Source organism: Cetorhinus maximus, chromosome 28, assembly GCF_964194155.1.
Source record: "Cetorhinus maximus chromosome 28, sCetMax3.hap1.1, whole genome shotgun sequence".
NCBI lineage: Eukaryota > Metazoa > Chordata > Chondrichthyes > Lamniformes > Cetorhinidae > Cetorhinus > Cetorhinus maximus.
In genome coordinates this window covers 24165598-24184004 of record NC_135906.1, presented here as the reverse complement: position 1 = coordinate 24184004, position 18407 = coordinate 24165598, and the positions used below count along the sequence as shown (strand labels likewise).

General features: G+C 51.0%; 2 protein-coding genes across 2 annotated transcripts in view; one reads left to right on the top strand and one right to left on the bottom strand.

Annotated features, from left to right (window-relative positions):
- Nucleotides 1-2661: 2661 nt before the first annotated feature.
- On the top strand, nt 2662-9334 carry gadd45gip1 (growth arrest and DNA-damage-inducible, gamma interacting protein 1). The gene is made up of 2 exons (XM_078531451.1): nt 2662-3083; nt 8013-9334. The coding sequence occupies exons 1-2, from the start codon at nt 2698-2700 to the stop codon at nt 8302-8304; spliced, it is 678 nt and encodes a 225-aa protein (XP_078387577.1). The 5' UTR covers nt 2662-2697; the 3' UTR covers nt 8305-9334.
- A 1970-nt stretch (nt 9335-11304) lies between these two features.
- Nucleotides 11305-18407, bottom strand: part of LOC144668945 (tetratricopeptide repeat protein 39A) — a 42652-nt gene continuing 35549 nt past the window's right edge. Inside the window, exons 14-16 of the mRNA XM_078531439.1 lie at nt 14912-15026; nt 14106-14222; nt 11305-11444 (exon numbers count right to left, since the gene is read on the bottom strand). Coding sequence (XP_078387565.1) covers nt 11330-11444; nt 14106-14222; nt 14912-15026 — 347 coding nt within the window. The 3' untranslated portion in view covers nt 11305-11329. The remainder of the gene's footprint in view (nt 11445-14105; nt 14223-14911; nt 15027-18407) is intronic.

Genomic DNA, 18407 nt, shown 5'->3' with positions numbered 1-18407 from the left:
AAAGGAGGAGGGGAGCCATGGAAATGACTGGCCTCCAACCTGGTTAATGTTATGGGTCTGTGCTTATGCAAATGAGGGATGGTGCCCGTGTGCACTAGTCCATTGGCAGGATAGGTGCACCAACGCCAGTGTTCTCGCTCATGCCAACATCCCCAGCACCGAAGCATTGACCACATTCGATCAGCTCCGCTGGCCGGGCCACCTCGTCCACCTGCCTGACACAAGACTCTCGAAACAAGCATTTGACACAGAGTAAGCCCCAGGAGGGCAGAAGAAATGCTTCAAGGACACTCTCAAAGCCTCCTTGGAAAAAGTGCAACATCACCACTGACATCTGGGAATCCCTGGCCCAACACCACCCCGCAAGTGGAGGGAAAGCATCCAAGAAGGAGTTGAACACCTCAAGTCTCATCGCCAAGGGATATCTGAAGTCAAGGTTCAACAGTGAAAGGAGCGCATGGCAACCCAGGCATCCCATCCAGCTGTTCCCCCTACCACTGTCTGCCCCACCAGTGAGAGAGCGTAGGTCGTGCACTGGATTCTTCAGTCACCTGAGAACTCATGTTTAGTGTGGAAGCAAGTCATCCTCGACACCGAGGGGCTGACTAAGAGAGACTAGTCTGTGTGCTGGGAGAGCAAATCAGATAATGACACCTTACATTAACCCATGCCTTTCAGGTGTATCGGAAATAAATACTGGGAATCCACAGCCCGGGCAACACATCAGGAAGGCTCACATTAATGCTTCAGGCAAAAACGCCACTCATTTTGTGAACCTTCAGTAACATTAACCTGGGTTTATACTTCACATCCTGATTTTACATCCCCAGAATGGTCTGCTTCGGTTTAATTTGTGCTGTGCAGCATTTGCGTAACAGGAACCACCAGAATTGAGGGACCAACCGAGTTCTCCACTGAGGTGGTCCCCCAGTGTGGATTCTGCTGTGGATCTGTAAGCACCTGTCAACCTTCTTTGCTTTCAGATGTTAAATCCAAAGTGGAAAACGCAAAGTTGGAGTTTCTGTGTTAGAGAAAGGGTCATTGAACCTGAAAGGAGTTCCCACCAAGCAGAAAATAGGGTTGTCAGATCAATAACTCAAACCATTCAAGGTCAGATTTAGAGGAAGGTGCTAACTCTGGTAACGAGTTCTCCAGAAAATGTAATTTCTTGTTGAGTGGTTTTGAATCCACCACAATGAAACGTGTGATGTCCTGGCAACGCTTAAAAGCCTGTTTTATTGCAAAGCTTCCATTTGATCCAGCCATTCCTTTAGTAAACTTTCATGCTGAAGGCAAGGAGATTCTGCATATTAAAGCCTTTTCATTCCACACATTAGGGATATCAGCTGGAGCACTCTTGCCTCTGAGTCATGAAGGCTGTGGGTCCTAACTCCCACTCCAAAGGCTCTAGGTTGACACTGCAATGCAGTTACTGAGGGAGGTGCTGTTTTTCAAATGGGATAACAAACCCTGCCTGTCCTCCTGGCTGAATGTAAAAGATTCCAACGTGTTACATTGAAGTAGAGCAAGGGGAGCTCTCCCAGGTGTCCTGGTCAATATCTACCCCCCCCACCAACAGCTAAAACACATGTTATCCGGTCATTATCATATTACTGTTTGTGGGATCTTGCTGTACGTAAAGTAGTTGCAGTGTTTAATACATTACAACTGATTCAAAAACTCAGGGTGTGTGGTCAGTGGCTCACATGGTAGCACTTCTGCCTACTGAGTCAGGAGCTGCTGAGTTGGTGCCCCACTCTACAGCCTTGTGCAGTACTGAAGGAGCACTACACTGCTGGAGATGCTATGTTTCGAATGAGACATTGAACCATGAGGGCCCCATCTGGCCTCTCAAGTGGATGGAGAAGATCCCAAGGGACTATTTCAAAGAAGAGCAGGGGAATTATCCCCAGTGTCCTGGCCAATATTTATCCCTCAAAGGCCTCAACCAACATCACTTATAAAAAAAGATCATGAGGTCGTTAACACATTGCTGTTTGTGCAACGCAAATTAGCATTTCCTCCAACAGTGACTACACTTCAGAACGTACTTCATTAGCTGTAAATAGTGCTGCCAACTGTGATTAAATGTATTCCTGGAGGTTTCATCACATGACTTTCCCCCACGCTCCAGCCATTAGTCAGCCAACACATCCATCCTTGTGACGCACTGCCTTCCTATGCCAAGTGGTAAGCAAAACGACTCATTACCCAACTGGATGATGTTTGACTGTCAGCCAAACAGCCTTTTTATCTCATTTTGAATAGTTTTTATATCTTGTAAAGCAAAATGCTCAAAAGAAAATGACAAAAAAAAACAATCTCTTTTTTAATGTCCCTATGGATGGATTTTTCTCTAGGTTGCACACAGCAGTGTCCTGGAGATCGATCTCCAATTCCTGGAGACTCCAGGCCAATCCTGGAAGGTTGGCAACCCTGGCTGTGAGGCGCTTTGGGAACATCCTGAGGCTGTGGAGGGCGCTATAGAAATGCAAGTTCTTCATTGCTTCAGTGACACCAAATTAATGTTAAGAAAGATGGATATTGTTATGTGAAGGGTTAAGAAGAAGTACTAACTAACTGTTTTTAGTGTGTCTGGGTGTTGGGGGAACTTCAGGAACTACTTTTTAAAAAGTTCTTGAAAACTTTTCAACAGGCGCTTGAAAGCCACCCCTGAGGTGAGGACCCGGTTTCAAGATGGCGGCGCCCATGTTGCGCGGCCTCCCGGCGGCTTTGGGCGGCTTCGGGCGGGGGTTTTGGGCGGCCGGCAGCGGCCTGCGGCCCCCGGCGCCCCTCCGGATGGCCCAGGCCGCTTACAACGCCCGGCGCCTGGGCCTGGACCTGAGCGGCTTCTACCTGCCGCACGCCGGCAGCCCCGAGTGGCAGCGCGGCCCGCGGGCCCTCCGCAAGCTGTACGGCCGCTGGGGCAGCGCCTCGGGCGTCGAGGCCGCCTCCCTGTGGCCGGAGCCCGGGCAGCTGCAGGAGCTGGTCCGGCACCAGGCCGAGTGGGAGCCCAGCCTGCAGCAGATGTGGAGCAGCCTCCGGGCCAAGGAGCTGGAGCAGCAGAAGAAGCAGCGGGAGAGGTGAGGACAAAGCTACATTTCTGTAGCGCCTTTCACATCCTCAGGGTGTCCCAAATAGGGGGGTTGCCAACAACAGCGGGAGAGGTGAGGAGGAGGGGAGGAGACAAAGCTACATTTCTGTGGCGCCTTTCACATCCTCGGGGTGTCCCAAATAGGGGGGTTGCCAACAACAGCGGGAGGGGGGAGGAGACAAAGCTACATTTCTGTGGCGCCTTTCACATCCTGGGGGTGTCCCAAATAGGGGGGTTGCCAACAACAGCGGGAGAGGGGAGGAGGAGGAGGAGGAAGGGGGAGGAGGAGACAAAGCTACATTTCTGTGGCGCCTTTCACATCCTCGGGGTCGCCCAAATAAGGGGGTTGCCAATCCTCCAGCATTGGCCTGGAGTCTCCCAGGAATTGAAAATGGATCCCCAGGGCGCTGCTGTGTGCAACCCTGGAGAAAACCCATCGGGACATTTGAAAAGATTTGTTTATTTTGTCATTTTCTTTGTCATTTTCTTTGAACATTTCTCTTTACCAGATATAATCCCGTGTACAAGATTATGAGGGGCATGGACAGGGTGGATAGGGAGCAGCTGTTCCCCTTAGTTGAAGGGTCAGTCATGATGGGACATAAGTTCAAGGTGAGGGGCAGGAGGTTTAGGGGGAATGTGAGGAAAAAATTTTTACCCAGAGGGTGGTGACAGTCTGGAATGCGCTGCCTGGGAGGGTGGTGGAGGCGGGTTACCTCACATCCTTTAAAAAATACCTGGATGAGCACTTGGCACGTCATAACATTCAAGGCTATGGGCTAAGTGCTGGTAAATGGGATTAGGTAGGTAGGTAGGTCAGGTGTTTCTCACGTGTCAGTGCAGACTCGATGGGCCGAAGGGCCTCTTCTGCACTGTGTGATTCTGTGATAAAAGTATTGAAAATGGGGGAGTGGGGGGGGAGCTGTTTGGTTGACAGTCAAGCATCATCCAATTGGGTAATGAGTCTTTTTACTTCCCAATTGGCGTAGGAAGGCTGTGCGTCACAAGGATGGATGTGTTGGTGGACTAAAAGCTGAAACCTCCAGGAATTGGGTGGATACAGTTCTTCCATCTGAGTTCCCCACTTTGTAGCTACCCTGTTAATTGCAATTGGCAACCCGATTCTCAAAGTACTTCACAGCCAGTGGAGTACTTTTGAAGCATCTGTCTTGTCTTTCAACCACCTTTGTTCCGAGGGTTGGCCGCACTACAAGCCATCTTTCTCCACTGATCCCTATTCTCTGCTGCCTTCACTGCCTTTTCCATAGAGAAGCCAGTCCACGTTCTGATATTATCCATCCATGCCATCTTCGGTCTTCCCTTGTGCATATTTTCCAGGTATTTTGCCTTACGTCGCCTCTTTTTCCAAACACTTCCCCCCCACCCTGTTCACATCACTTGTCCAGAATATGTGGAACTTCCTTAACATCGCTGCCTCAAACAAGTTCCTCTTAACCCCAGCTTTCTCAAGCACCCACTCGTTTGTCCGTTAGGCCGTCCGTGACACACACAATCTCCGCCTGAGTCCTTGCAGTAACAGTGAAGGAATGGCGATATAGTTCCAGGTCAGGATGATGAGTGGCTCAGAGGGGAACTTGCAGATGCTGGTGTTCCCATGTATCTACTGCCCTTGTCCTTCTAGGTGGTAAAGGTCACGGGTTTGGAAGGTGCTGTCTAAGGAGCCTTGGTGAGTTGCTGCAGTGCATCTTGTAGATGATACACACACTGCTGTCGCTGTGCGTCAGTGGTGGAGGGAGTGAATATTTGTGAATGGGGTGCCAATCAAGTGGGCTGCTTTGTCCAGGATACTGTCGAATTTCTTGAGGCAAGTGGAGAGTATTCCATCACACTCCTGACCTGCACCTTGTAGGTGGTGGAGATGCTTTGGGGAGTCAGGAGGTGAATTACTCTGCAGAATTCCCAGCTTCTGACCTGCTCTTGTACCCACATCCCTGTGACCCTTCATCCTTTACTCTGTTTCTCTCTCTTTCTACACAGAATGCTGTCTAACCTGCTGAGTTTTTTCCAGCATATTCTGTTTTTTTCAAAAACCCCGTCCAACTCAGTCTTCATTTTAAATTGATTCGACATCACCTTTATTTGGGCAAGAGATTTCTAGTGTATCATTGGGCGGATACAGTTCTTCCATCTGAGTTCCCCACTTAGAGTATGCAACAGGATAGCTACTATCTTTTTAAAAGATGCTCAACGTTTCTAAACTCAGGGGAAAACGAACCAAGTTTATGCAACACGTCTTCATAATTTAACACTCTGAGCCCTGATATCATTGTGGCAAATCTGTGCTGTACCCCTTCAGAAGCCGGTATATCCATCCTGAAGCACAGCGCCCAGAACTGAATGCATTACTCCAGGTGGGGATCTGAGCAACTACTGAAGCTGCCACAAAGCTTGCACACGGGATCTCTGTCCACTGAAGCATCGCTTTTACATTTCTCAACCCACCTTGGCGATAGAGATTAACCTTCCATTGCCCTTTTTAATTTCTTTCTCTACCTGTGCAGCAGCGTCTAGTGATTTGTATTACACGGCAATCCTTTCACTCCTTCACAACCACGTTAGATTGGAAGCCTGTGACGAGTGGTGTACCGCAGGGTTCAGTGCTGGGACCCTTGCTGTTTGTAGTGCACATTAATGATTTAGACGTGAATACAGGAGGTATGATCAGTAAGTTCACAGATGACACACGAAAATTGGTGGTGTTGTAAATAGTGAGGAGGAAAGCCTTAGATTACAGGACCATATAGATGGGTTGGTAAGATGGGCAGAGCAGTGGCAAGGGAATACACAATGAATGGTAGGACCCTAGGAAGTACAGAGGATCAGAGGGACCTTGGTGTACATGTCCATAGATCCCTGAAGGCAGCAGCACAGATAGATAAGGTGGTTAAGAAGGCATATGGGGCACTTGCCTTTATCAGCCGAGGCATTGAATATAAGAGCAGGGAGGTTATGATGAAGCTGTATAAAACGCTAGTTAGGCCACAGCTGGAGTACTGTGTGCAGTTCTGGTTGCCACACTATAGGAAGGATGTGATTGCACTGGAGGGGGTGCAGAGGAGATTCACCAGGATGTTGCCTGGGCTGGAGCGTTTCAGCTATGAAGAGAGACTAGATAGGCTGGGGTTGTTTTCCTTAGAGCAGAGAAGGCTGAAGGGGGGGTACCTGATAGAGGTAAACAAAATTATGTGGGGCATAGATGGGGTAGATAGGAAGAAACTTTTCCCCTTAGCGGAGGTGTCAATAACCAGGGGGCATAAATTTAAGGTAAGGGGCAGGAGGTTTAGAGAGGATTTGAGGAAAAAGTTCTTCACCCAGAGGGTGGTTGGAATCTGGAACTCACTGCCTGAGGGGGTGGTAGAGGCAGAAACCCTCACAACAATTAAGAAGTATTTAGATGAGCCCTCAAAACACCGTAGCATACAGGGCTACGGGCCAAGTGCTGGAAAGTGGGATTAGAATAGATAGGTGCCTGATGGCTGACATGGACATGATGGGCCGAAGGGCCTGTTTCTGTGCTGTATAACTCGATGACTAAAAAAAAAATCAAGACATTCGGGAAGGAATTGGGTTATTATCTGAAAAGAATGAAATGTGCAGGGCTTCGGGGAGAAGGCGGGAGGGGAGGGGAGGGAAGGGGAACTGGTTGGCAGCTCCTTTGAGAACCAGCACCAGCCACGCCAGGCCCAATGGCCTCCTGTGCTGTAACCATTCTACGATTCAGCATTAGCGTTTTGGTCAGGCGACCCACAGGCATGCGGGCGTCACAGCTACACCACGACCCAGGGAGCGCCCCCAAAACAGCGAGGGGGCAGGAGGACCCCCGACGAGGCACTGCAGCCTAAACCTGCACACGGGGGACCTGGCTCTTTGTGTAGTGGATCTTCCCAGCTGCAGGTGCACAGTGTGAATTGTCATGATGTCCTCGCCCCCTTGACAGCTGCTTGAATGAGGTGCTAAGCGCAGGTTTTTAGCAGCAGGTGTGAAAATGCAGAGCAGCAGCAATTGGTAAAATCAAAGGCCAGAAAGTGCTGTGTGGTTTATGGCCACAGTGATGATTCAGGGCCTCTTCCTCACTGACCTCTGTTCAAAGGTTTGCAACTTTAGGGCCTGTTTCAACTGTGCTTATGGGCGATTTGTATAATCAGCTAAACTGTAAAGCTACAAAGAAGAATTTGAACCCCTATTCAATTTTCACACGTTTCAAACGCTTTTGTCACAGGTTTAAGACAATAAGCAAAAGAACCCGAGGAGGAGACAGTTTTACTTTTTACATTTTATTTACACAGAGGGTTTGCAATGATCTGGAATCAAGTTGGTGGAGGAAGATTCAGCCATAACTTCCAAAAGGTGATAGGAACCTAGAAGCAGGAGTAGGCCATTCGGCCCCTCTGCCATTTAACTAGATCATGGCTGATCTTCCCTTAAGGGAAAAGAGAGAGAGAGGCGGAGAGGTTTGGGAGGGAATTCCAGAGCTTTGGGCCCACCCAGCTGAAGGCACGGCCGCCAATGGTGGAGGGAAAGGAATGGGATAGGAGGCCGAAGTCGGAGGGGCGTAGGATTCTTGGAGGGTTGTCGAGCTGGAGGAGTTTAGAGTTGGAGCGGGGTGGTGGTGGGGGTGGGGGAGGGATGAGGCCATAGAGGAAGCTGAGAACAAGGGTAAGAATTGTTAAATACATTTTGAAAGTACTGGGCGGGCGATATTCCAGGCAATAATTAGACACCAAGCCAATTTGTGTTTCGGACAGGCGTGGGGGTTTATATTAAATTTGTTCTGTCGGGGAGGGAGGGAGGAGTCTGTGGATCCCTCTGACACGAGTGACCAGGATGAAATGTCGCCTTCTCTTTCTCTCCCCACCCCCCCCACCCCCCACCCCCACCCCCCACCGACTGTTTCCAGGCAAAAGCTGATGGCGGCTAACATGGCCAAGATGCCCAAGATGGTTGAAGACTGGAGGCGGGAGAAGCGGGAGCTGAAGACGAAGCAGAGGGAGGAGAAGGCCAGGAGGGAGCTGCTGCTGTCGGAGGCCCGGGAGCGCTTCGGCTACAGCGTCGACCCGCGGAGTTCCAAGTTTCAGGAGATGGTGAAGGAGCTGGAGAAAGAGCAGAAGAAGAAACACAAACTGATGAAGAGGCGTCAGAAGGAGGAGGCGGCCGGGAGCGAGGCGACAGTAAACGCAGGCGCCTCTTAAATTGACCCATGTTTACGTGGCCAGGCTTTGGGAGACTCTGCGAAAGCATTTTCGTGAATCTGATTGAACGGGCTTAACGAAATGTGAGGACTTTTGTCGTGTTCCATTCCTAGTGACCCAGCTGTTTTTATTGTAATATTTGCTCTTGACGCTGGCAGCGTCACATTAGATCGTCTGTCGTCCTGAGACACGGGTTCGGAGGCTGCCTTTGGCGTCGGTTTTTGTTTGTACAAATTGTCTCGGAGGCCGTTAAAGAATCCGCCGTCTAGCATTTAGACTGGGGGGAAGGTCGGAGCGGGCAAGGATGGCAGGTTCCCCTCCCCTCCAGGTCATTCACGAAACGAGCTGGGCTTTTCTTGACCGCGCGCCGTCGCTGGCTGCGACACCAGCCCTCAGATTACCAGATTTATTCCCGCCACCGCCTGCTACACTGGGATTCGAACTCTCAACTCCTCACCCAGCGCCAAAACCACTACAATTAAAACGCTCTTCAATGACCAAACCCGAAAGGATCGTTAGCCAAGTTTCCATTTTTATTTCCGAAAGTTAATTGACATAAATTAAAAATGATCTGATTTCAAACCGGTTGGAAATAACGCTGTATAAAATTCTTCTCGCTTAGTGCATGCAGTGCTCGGCTAAATCACCTGTAAATTCACGCTATTGCATCTCATCGAGTAAAGATAAAGTGGTGTAGGTGCAGTCTCCCAACAGACGGGCAAAACCAGAGTCAGCGGTGGTCTCAGGCTGACTGCCCACTGGGGTATCGATGCTGTTTGTGCTTACAATCCTGCTGGGTGATTTTTTTCTTTCGTGGGACGTGGGCATCGCTGGCAAGGCCAGCGTTTGTTGCCCACCCCTAATTGCCCTTGAACTGAGTGACTTGCTAGGCCAGGTCAGAGGGCAGTTAAAAGAGTCAAACACATGGCTGGGGGTCCGGAGTCTCTCACAGGCCAGACCGGGTAAGGGCGGCAGATTTCCTTCCCTAAAAGGTGAACCAGACGGATTTTTAACGACAATCAATTCCATGACTAGCTTCCAATTCCAGATTTTATTAATTGAATTTAAATTCCACCAGCTGCTGTGTGGAGATTTGAAGCCGTGTGCCCCCAGGCCTTTAGCCTGGGCCCCTGGATTATTAGCCCCCGTGACATTACCATTACGCCACTGCCTCCCCACTCCTGCGTCGCTCGATGACTTTCTCGGTTTAAAGGCAAGTGTTGCCGCCCTGCATTAAACCAACACGTGTCATACAACACACTGGAAGCTCTGGAACACAGCTAGAGGGCAGTCTGCCTGAATTTAGAATTGCCAAGCCTGATACTGGACTTGAGATAGCATCGAGGTTTGGAATCGTAGATTGAATTGCAAATGGAAATAAGACTTAAAATCTCCCATAACTCGCATCCCCCATCAGAAGTTTAAAAAATAAATAATGCTTTTGATTTCCAGTTCGCAATTTGGAATTGACTGTGCTATCCAGGGAAAAACTGGCTGGGAATAGTTACCGAGGGTGGCTGTGAGTCTTTTTTTTATTTCATGGGATGTGGGCTAGTATTTATTGCCCATCCCTAATTGTCCCTTGAGAAGGTGGTGGGTGAGCTGCCTTCTTGAACCGCTGCAGTCCATGTGGTGTAGGTACACCCACAGTGCTGTCAGGGAGGGAGTTCCAGGATTTTGACCCGGTGACAGTGAAGGAACGGCCGATATATTTCCAAATCAGGATGGTGAGTGACATGGTGGCGTTCCCATGTATCTGCTGGATGGTGGTGGGTTTGGAAGGTGCTGTCTGAGGAGGCTTGGTGAGCTCCTGCAGTGCATCTTGTAGATGGTACACACACTGCTGCTACTGTCCGTCGGTGGTGGAGGGAGTGAATGTTTGTGGATGGGGTGCCAATCGAGCGGGGCTGCTTTGCCCTGGATGAGCTTTGAGTGTTGTTGGAGCTGCACTCATCCAGTGGAAAATCTGCTATTTCCCTCCTCCAAAGGTGAGTGGCTTAAACATCTGGACCTCAATTGAAATTGGGGAGTGTAGTGTAGCAAATAATTCTAGAAAGTTGTTTCATTTTCCAAGGTTAAATAGCAAATCTTCTGCCCGAACTATCTAATCCCGTTCACCAGCCAGAACCTAAATCATTAACTTCGCGTCTGTAAAACCGAGGGGGGATTTGGCTATTCCACAGTTAGAAAAACAGGGAATCAATGTTAACACAACGTTCACTCTTATTTCAATGCAAAAAATGTAAAAGAGTGTTGAATGTAAAGTAGCTGTTGATGGAGGGAAGGTTTATTAATAATCTCAATCTCTAACACTACTCCGGGGGAACAGTCTAGATCCGGAATCGACTTATTTTTTTTTTTTAAAAACGCATTCTAAAAATTACATCAAAGTAAACATTAAATGAACAAAGTCACACTAACAAGGTGACCTCTAACCCCCCTGCGGCCTACGACAACAGGCTTGCAGCACTCCAAAAATAAAGCCTCGTTTTGTGTCGGACGAGGGTACAAAGGCTCTTTTTGTAAACGTCTTGCGGGAGCCGTTCTGTCATCTTGATTTGATGCCTTTGAAGTCACCGAAACAAAAACAAAAAATAATCACTTCACGTTCCGTTTGGGGCGAGGGTTCGGATGGACCTGTGACGCTCTTCAGGTGCCCAGAGCAGAAAAATCGATTGGAAAGCGGGACCCTGCGGTCCGAGGGCAATACGGCAGCTTGACTCGTCACCGCGGCAACACTTTCCACCTCCTCCCCTCCGAGGCACGGGACAATTTTTAACAACCCGCGGGAGCCTTGAGACTTGGCGCGGGCAGTCCAGCAACCCCAAACTCTCAAATATCCCGCTGCGTTAAAAATCGACGCACACCCCCCCCTCCCGGCTAGGTATACCCTGGGGCGTAAGCGTTTCGGTTTATTTATAACTCCTCCTCCTCTCCCACCCACCCCCCCACCCACCCCTCCTCCCAACCCACTTTTAACATCTACTAAGTCCTCCATCGCTTCTGCGCTGGGTCGGGTTCACCTCTAAAGGGCGGTCACTTCAAACCCATTCTCGTCCTTCTCTGCCTTCAGTTTGGAAAGAGCAGCGTGTATTCGGAAGAGCGTCCTGGATTCCATGGAGTAGTCCTTGTAGTTTTGCCTAAGAGAGAGCGCGAGAGTTAAGAGGGAAATCATAAAAGGCCCTCCCAGCCCAATCCAACCCAGGACAGGCCAGTGAGACCCATCCAGCTTCGGTCTCGATGGGGGTAGGACTCTCACCTTTTGAGTAAGAAGGTGGTGGGTTCAAATCCCACACACCGATAGGCTTGAGTACTAAAATCGGTACGGACGCTCCCAGCGTAACGCTGAGGGGAGTGCCGCACTCTCGGAAGCATCGTCCTTTTGCACGAGATGTTAAACCCGCGCCTCATCTGCCCTCCTCGGGTGGTCATAATAAAATACCCGATGGTGCTGCCTCCGAAGACGAATTCTCCCCGGTGTCCTGGCCAATTTTTACCCCTCAACCAACATCACTACGAACAGATTATCTGGTGGTTATCGCGTTGCTGTTTGTGGCTGCCACTGTTTCCTACATCACAAACACTCACCGCACCTCTTTGGCTGTGAAACACTTTGGTGGGGGGTGTATTCTGTGGTCGAGAAAGTTGCTATACAAGTGCAAACCTGTCTTTTATCCTGTCATTTGGGTTGTTTTTAAAAACTCTCACCAATTCTTTTTGCTCACGCGAATGGGCAGAAGAATCCACACGCGGGAAAACAGGAGGTGGCCATTCAGCCCTTCCGGTCTGCTCTGTCATTTGATACCTCACCTCAATGACCTCGAATGAAGCGAGGAGCAAACTTGCATTTATATAGCACCTGTCACGACCTCGGGATGCCGTCCCCCCCCCCCAACCCCCAACAAGGTGCTTTACAGCCAGTGAAGTGCCAGGCTTCGCGGAACCCGAGAACCAATCAAAACCAGAGTTGAAGACTCAAGCTCGGTGCCAGATATCAGCAGAGATCCACAGGGGCTGTTTAGGGGTCATCAGCATAAAGTGTATCAGCGACCTAATAAGCTACAATTGTCTGAAGTGCAGGCACGTAAGGTGGTGTAAATTTAAGAGAGTGGGCCCTCCAGTTTTTATAGTTATCATTTAGCACCTTGAGCTAAAATCCAGGCTCTCGCTCCATTGCTGCGCTGAGGGAACTCTCCTTTCGGATGAAGCATTAAGATTGAGGCCCTGTCTGTGTCAGGTGCGCACAGAAAGATCCCAGGAACTATTTCAAAGAGCAGGCAAGTTCTCCCCACTGTCCCGGCCAATATTTACCCGTCAGCCAACATCACCGAAAACCGATTATCCCTTCGTTATTATCCCGTAGGATGTTGGTGGGATCTTGAGGTGTTCAAATCTGGCTGTCGCCCTACATGACTGCACGGACTCGGGCTGAAAGGCCTGTCGCTATTGTCGTTTCCACGCAAATCTACACGTGGAATGCGACACCGATCAGTGCAAACAGGAGGAGTCGGCAAGGCCAACTCGAAACGTTAACTCTGTTTCTCTCTCCGCAGATGCTGCCGGACCTGCTGAATATTTCCAGCACTTTCTAGTTTTACATCATGCGGGGGTGTGGGGAGGGAGGAGGGCGTGGGTCAGCGCCAGTTTACGGGGAGATCAACCTGCAGCGTTTGAATGTCCTGCTGAGTTTTTACCGTCACATTCTAGATTGGTTATTCTTGAAATCAACTTTGAATGGCTCCTAAATTCAACAGGAATTGCAAAAGATAATGGGTTCTGATAGATGAGCAAACAGCACCACCTACTGGAAAACCAGCTCCAAAGCAATTGTTGCCATTTTATCCCTTTCACGGAATTTGTCTCACCCCACCCCCACCACCCCAACCACTCTTATTTTAGGGTGTGTTTCCACGGAAACAAGCCACTTTTGAATGGCCGTATGTCTTCCTCGATAGTGGGGTACAATGGGCTATTTAATCATAAGTCCATCTCTTCTAGGCTGTGATGAAGCCACAATCTTTGTAGCCGTGGTCAAGTGCCCAATGGTATGGGAGTCAGTCACGGCACCTCCAAACCAGCAGAGGCTGCCATCGGCCACCCACTGGGGTGCAAAGCACGGCAAGTCCCGCTGTAGACGCACGGGCGCTGAAAGAAAGTCTGGGCTGACTGGTGACCTGCTCGTCATCGCATTCCTGTTTGCGGTAGCTGACCACGCACAAATTGGCTGCTGTATTTCCTCCATTGCAAGAGCGGCTGAAATTCAAAAAGCTACCAGGCCCTTTGGGAGGCTCTGAGGATGTGAAAGGTGCTATGTGAATGCACCCGTTTACCAGGAAGCGATCACCAGCTGGAGCCGAGAGACGGGAAGGGGAAGCGAAAAACTTTGTGTTTTAAACCAAGGCTGACGAAGACGCAACAAACCCACAGGAGATATAGTGGTAGCGACACTGGGCTAGTAATCCAGAGGCCGAGGCGAATGCTCTGGGGACGTGGGTTCCAATCCCACCACGGCAGCAGACTTCGGATAATAAAAGCCTGGACTTGAAAGCTAGTCTCAGTAAAAAGGTGACCATGGAAACCCATCTCGTTCACTAATGCCCCTTCGGAGAGGGCATCCTTACCCGGTCTGGCCCACATGTGACTTCCAGAGACCCACAGCAATGGTGGTGGACTCTTAACTGCCCCTCCGAAACAGCCCAGCAAGACGCCCAGTTCAAGGGCAATTAGGGACGGGGCGACAAACGCTGGCCTTGCCAACGACGCCCACGCCCCGCGAAATAATTTTTTTAAAGAGTACTCACTTCGCTCTCCTCAGCCACTTAATGGCTTCTTCTTTTCTTGCCTGTTGTATAAAAAGCAGACTGAGCTCCAGGAGTGCGTTTGGAATCAAGTAGTGGTCGTATTTAATGTTCTTCTCACTGTCGACAGAAGGGGTCGGGAAGATTAGTCCCGTCGTCTATTCGATTCCGTAGTGGCTACATTCACCACCCTCCTCCCAAAGGCCTAAATTTTTTTACCCGGGGCGGGTCCAGGGAGCAGTCAGGAAACGGGCTGCCGGCCGGCCAATGAACAGCCAGCGCGAAATGCGCGCTGGAAAGCTCAGCGCTGCCGGGGTGAGGGCGGGGGGAACGCGGAATGAGAGTTCCCCCCCACCCCAGCTGCCCCGGGGAGCAGGGCCCACCTGCACACGATCTAATAAAGGTTTAAAAAGCTTGCAAAAAACAAAAAAAAAGCGTCCGTGCATCGTCACCAATCGCCTGAAAAAAAACAGCTGATAAAAATGCTGCCCGCGGGAAATTAATTTTATTTCACGGCGGGAATTTCATCCCTAACCCTCTGGACGAGGAGGTTCGATGAAAAAATGCAAAAGTCCCGCCTGGCTGATTCGCCACCTTCCGCCAAACGTAAGGTCGGACGAGGCAACGAAAAGCCGGAGTCGATCGCGCCGTTAATGGGCTCAGTCACCCTCTTCATTGTCGGCGGGCGGGCGGGCGCCGAAGTGAAATATCGCGCCAGTGCGCGGTGATGTCAGGACGCTCGCCCAACTTCTTCTCGCACGATTTAACGCATGGGGCTTGACATCCTGCGTCCAGACTCTCGTACTCACTTGTGGTATATGAAGACAAAGCATTGCTCGGCTTCCAAGATTTTTCCCAAATGCCTCAAGCACAGGCCTTTCAAGAGTTTGACCACGCATTTGTCGTCAGTCAGGTATTCATTAGCTAGGGGGTTAAGAACAGGCAGTTAGTCTGATGGAACATCACCGCGGTGGCGATCGCTGCTGGGATGCGGACGGGGTGACTTCTGAGGCAATCGTACACTCTCGACGCTGACTCTCACTGGGGTACAGTTTTTGTGGGCTTTCCCCCCCCCGCCTTTATTTCGGACAAGTGAAACCAGGCGGTGTCAACAGGCTTGAAGGTGCCCAGGGGGATAGGAAAGACGATTCAGGTCCGGCCATCTCGCCCCCCACCCCTTTTTGTTTACAGTGACTCAGCAGGTCGTTCTCTCCCCCAGGAGCCTGAGGATCATGAGTTCAGGTCCCACCCTGGACACTTGAGCACAAAATCTAAGCCGACACTCCCAGTGCAGCACACGGAGGGAGTGCTGCACTGTCAGAGGTGCCATCTTTCAGGTGAGGCATTAAACTGAGGCCATCTCAGGTGGGCATGAAAGATTCTATGATTCTATTTAGAACAGGGGGATCTTTCCTTTTAATCTAACTGATCTCATTTCCCCAACATTGTCTCTCACCTGACTCCTGAGGTCAGTGTCTGACACCCTTGGACACGTCCCTATTGGGTTTGGCCTTCTCAGGCGATGTTCAAAGAGTGTTTTTTGTGTGAAGCCATTTGCTTGTCATTGGCATAACTCTCATTTTCAACTTAAAAAGCAATCTTTCGTTGAAATTATTTTCTTAATGTAAAACGTGCCCTCGGTTTCCACCCTTTCCTTTAATCTTTCATGGGATGTGGACCTTGAGCTGAGGGACTTGCCAGGAGTTCAGCGGGGCAGGTAAGAGGCAACCACGTTGTTGTGGATCTGGAGTCCCGTGTAGGCCAGACCAGGTAAGCAGGGCAGATTTCCTTCCCCGAAAGGGGCATCAGTGAGCCAGATGGGTTTTTACGACAATCGACGATGGATTCGTGGCCACCATCACTGACGCTAACTTTCAATTCCAGATCTTTTCTCATTGAAATCAAATCCCACTAGCTGGCCCGGGTGGGATCTGAACCCGTGTCTCAGAGCGTTAGCCCGGAGCTCTGGATAACCAGTCCAATCACATCGCCTCACCTCTACTCAGCTCGCCTCCACTCCGCTCCACTCCACTTGCCTCTACTCTACTCGCCTCTCCTCTACTCGCCTCTCCTCGCCTCTACTCTACTCGCCTCTACTCTCCTCGCCTCTACTCTCCTCGCCTCTCCTCGCCTCTACTCTACTCGCCTCTACTCGCCTCTACTCTACTCGCCTCTCCTCGCCTCCTCTACTCGCCTCTACTCTACTCGCCTCTCCTCTACTCGCCTCTCCTCGCCTCTACTCTACTCGCCTCTACTCTACTCGCCTCTACTCTCCTCGCCTCTACTCTCCTCGCCTCTCCTCTACTCGCCTCTCCTCTACTCGCCTCTACTCTACTCGCCTCTACTCTACTCGCCTCTCCTCGCCTCCTCTACTCGCCTCTACTCTACTCGCCTCTACTCTACTCGCCTCTACTCTCCTCGCCTCTCCTCTACTCGCCTCTCCTCTCCTCGCCTCTACTCTACTCGCCTCTACTCTACTCGCCTCTCCTCGCCTCCTCTACTCGCCTCTACTCTACTCGCCTCTACTCGCCTCTACTCTACTCGCCTCTCCTCGCCTCCTCTACTCGCCTCGCCTCTACTCGCCTCGCCTCTACTCGCCTCTCCTCTACTCGCCTCTCCTCTACTCGCCTCTACTCTACTCGCCTCTCCTCTACTCGCCTCTACTCGCCTCTCCTCTACTCGCCTCTACTCGCCTCTCCTCTACTCGCCTCTCCTCCACTCGCCTCTCCTCCACTCGCCTCGCCTCTACTCTACTCGCCTCTACTCTACTCGCCTCTACTCTACTCGCCTCTACTCGCCTCTACTCTACTCTACTCGCCTCTACTCTACTCTACTCGCCTCTACTCTACTCGCCTCTACTCTACTCGCCTCTCCTCTACTCTACTCGCCTCTCCTCTACTCTACTCGCCTCCACTCTACTCGCCTCCACTCTACTCGCCTCTCCTCTACTCGCCTCTACTCTACTCGCCTCTCCTCTACTCGCCTCTACTCTACTCGCCTCTACTCTACTCGCCTCTACTCTACTCGCCTCTACTCTACTCGCCTCTCCTCTACTCGCCTCTCCTCTACTCGCCTCTCCTCTACTCGCCTCTCCTCTACTCGCCTCTCCTCTACTCGCCTCTCCTCTACTCGCCTCTACTCTACTCGCCTCTACTCTACTCTACTCGCCTCTACTCTACTCGCCTCTACTCTCCTCGCCTCTCCTCTACTCGCCTCTCCTCTACTCGCCTCTCCTCTACTCGCCTCTCCTCTACTCTACTCGACTCTCCTCGCCTCTACTCTCCTCGCCTCTACTCTCCTCGCCTCTACTCTACTCGCCTCTACTCTACTCTACTCACCTCTACTCTACTCGCCTCTCCTCTACTCGCCTCTCCTCTACTCGCCTCTACTCGCCTCTCCTCTACTCGCCTCTACTCTACTCGCCTCTCCTCTACTCGCCTCTCCTCTACTCTACTCACCTCTCCTCTACTCTACTCGCCTCTACTCTACTCGCCTCTACTCTACTCGCCTCTACTCTCCTCGCCTCTCCTCTCCTCGCCTCTCCTCTACTCGCCTCGCCTCTACTCGCCTCGCCTCTACTCTACTCTACTCTACTCGCCTCTACTCTTCTCGCCTCTACTCTACTCGCCTCTACTCTTCTCGCCTCTACTCTACTCGCCTCTCCTCTACTCGCCTCTCCTCTACTCGCCTCTCCTCTACTCGCCTCTCCTCTACTCGCCTCTACTCTACTCGCCTCTACTCTACTCTACTCGCCTCTACTCTACTCGCCTCTACTCTACTCGCCTCTACTCTACTCTACTCGCCTCGCCTCTACTCTACTCGCCTCTACTCTACTCGCCTCTACTCTACTCGCCTCTCCTCTACTCGCCTCTCCTCTACTCGCCTCTCCTCTACTCGCCTCTCCTCTACTCGCCTCTCCTCTACTCGCCTCTACTCTACTCGCCTCGCCTCTACTCTACTCGCCTCTACTCTCCTCGCCTCTACTCTCCTCGCCTCTCCTCTACTCGCCTCTCCTCTACTCTACTCGACTCTCCTCGCCTCTACTCTCCTCGCCTCTACTCTCCTCGCCTCTACTCTACTCGCCTCTACTCTACTCTACTCGCCTCTACTCTACTCGCCTCTCCTCTACTCGCCTCTCCTCTACTCGCCTCTACTCGCCTCTCCTCTACTCGCCTCTACTCTACTCGCCTCTCCTCTACTCGCCTCTCCTCTACTCGCCTCTCCTCTACTCTACTCACCTCTCCTCTACTCTACTCGCCTCTACTCTACTCGCCTCTACTCTACTCGCCTCTACTCTCCTCGCCT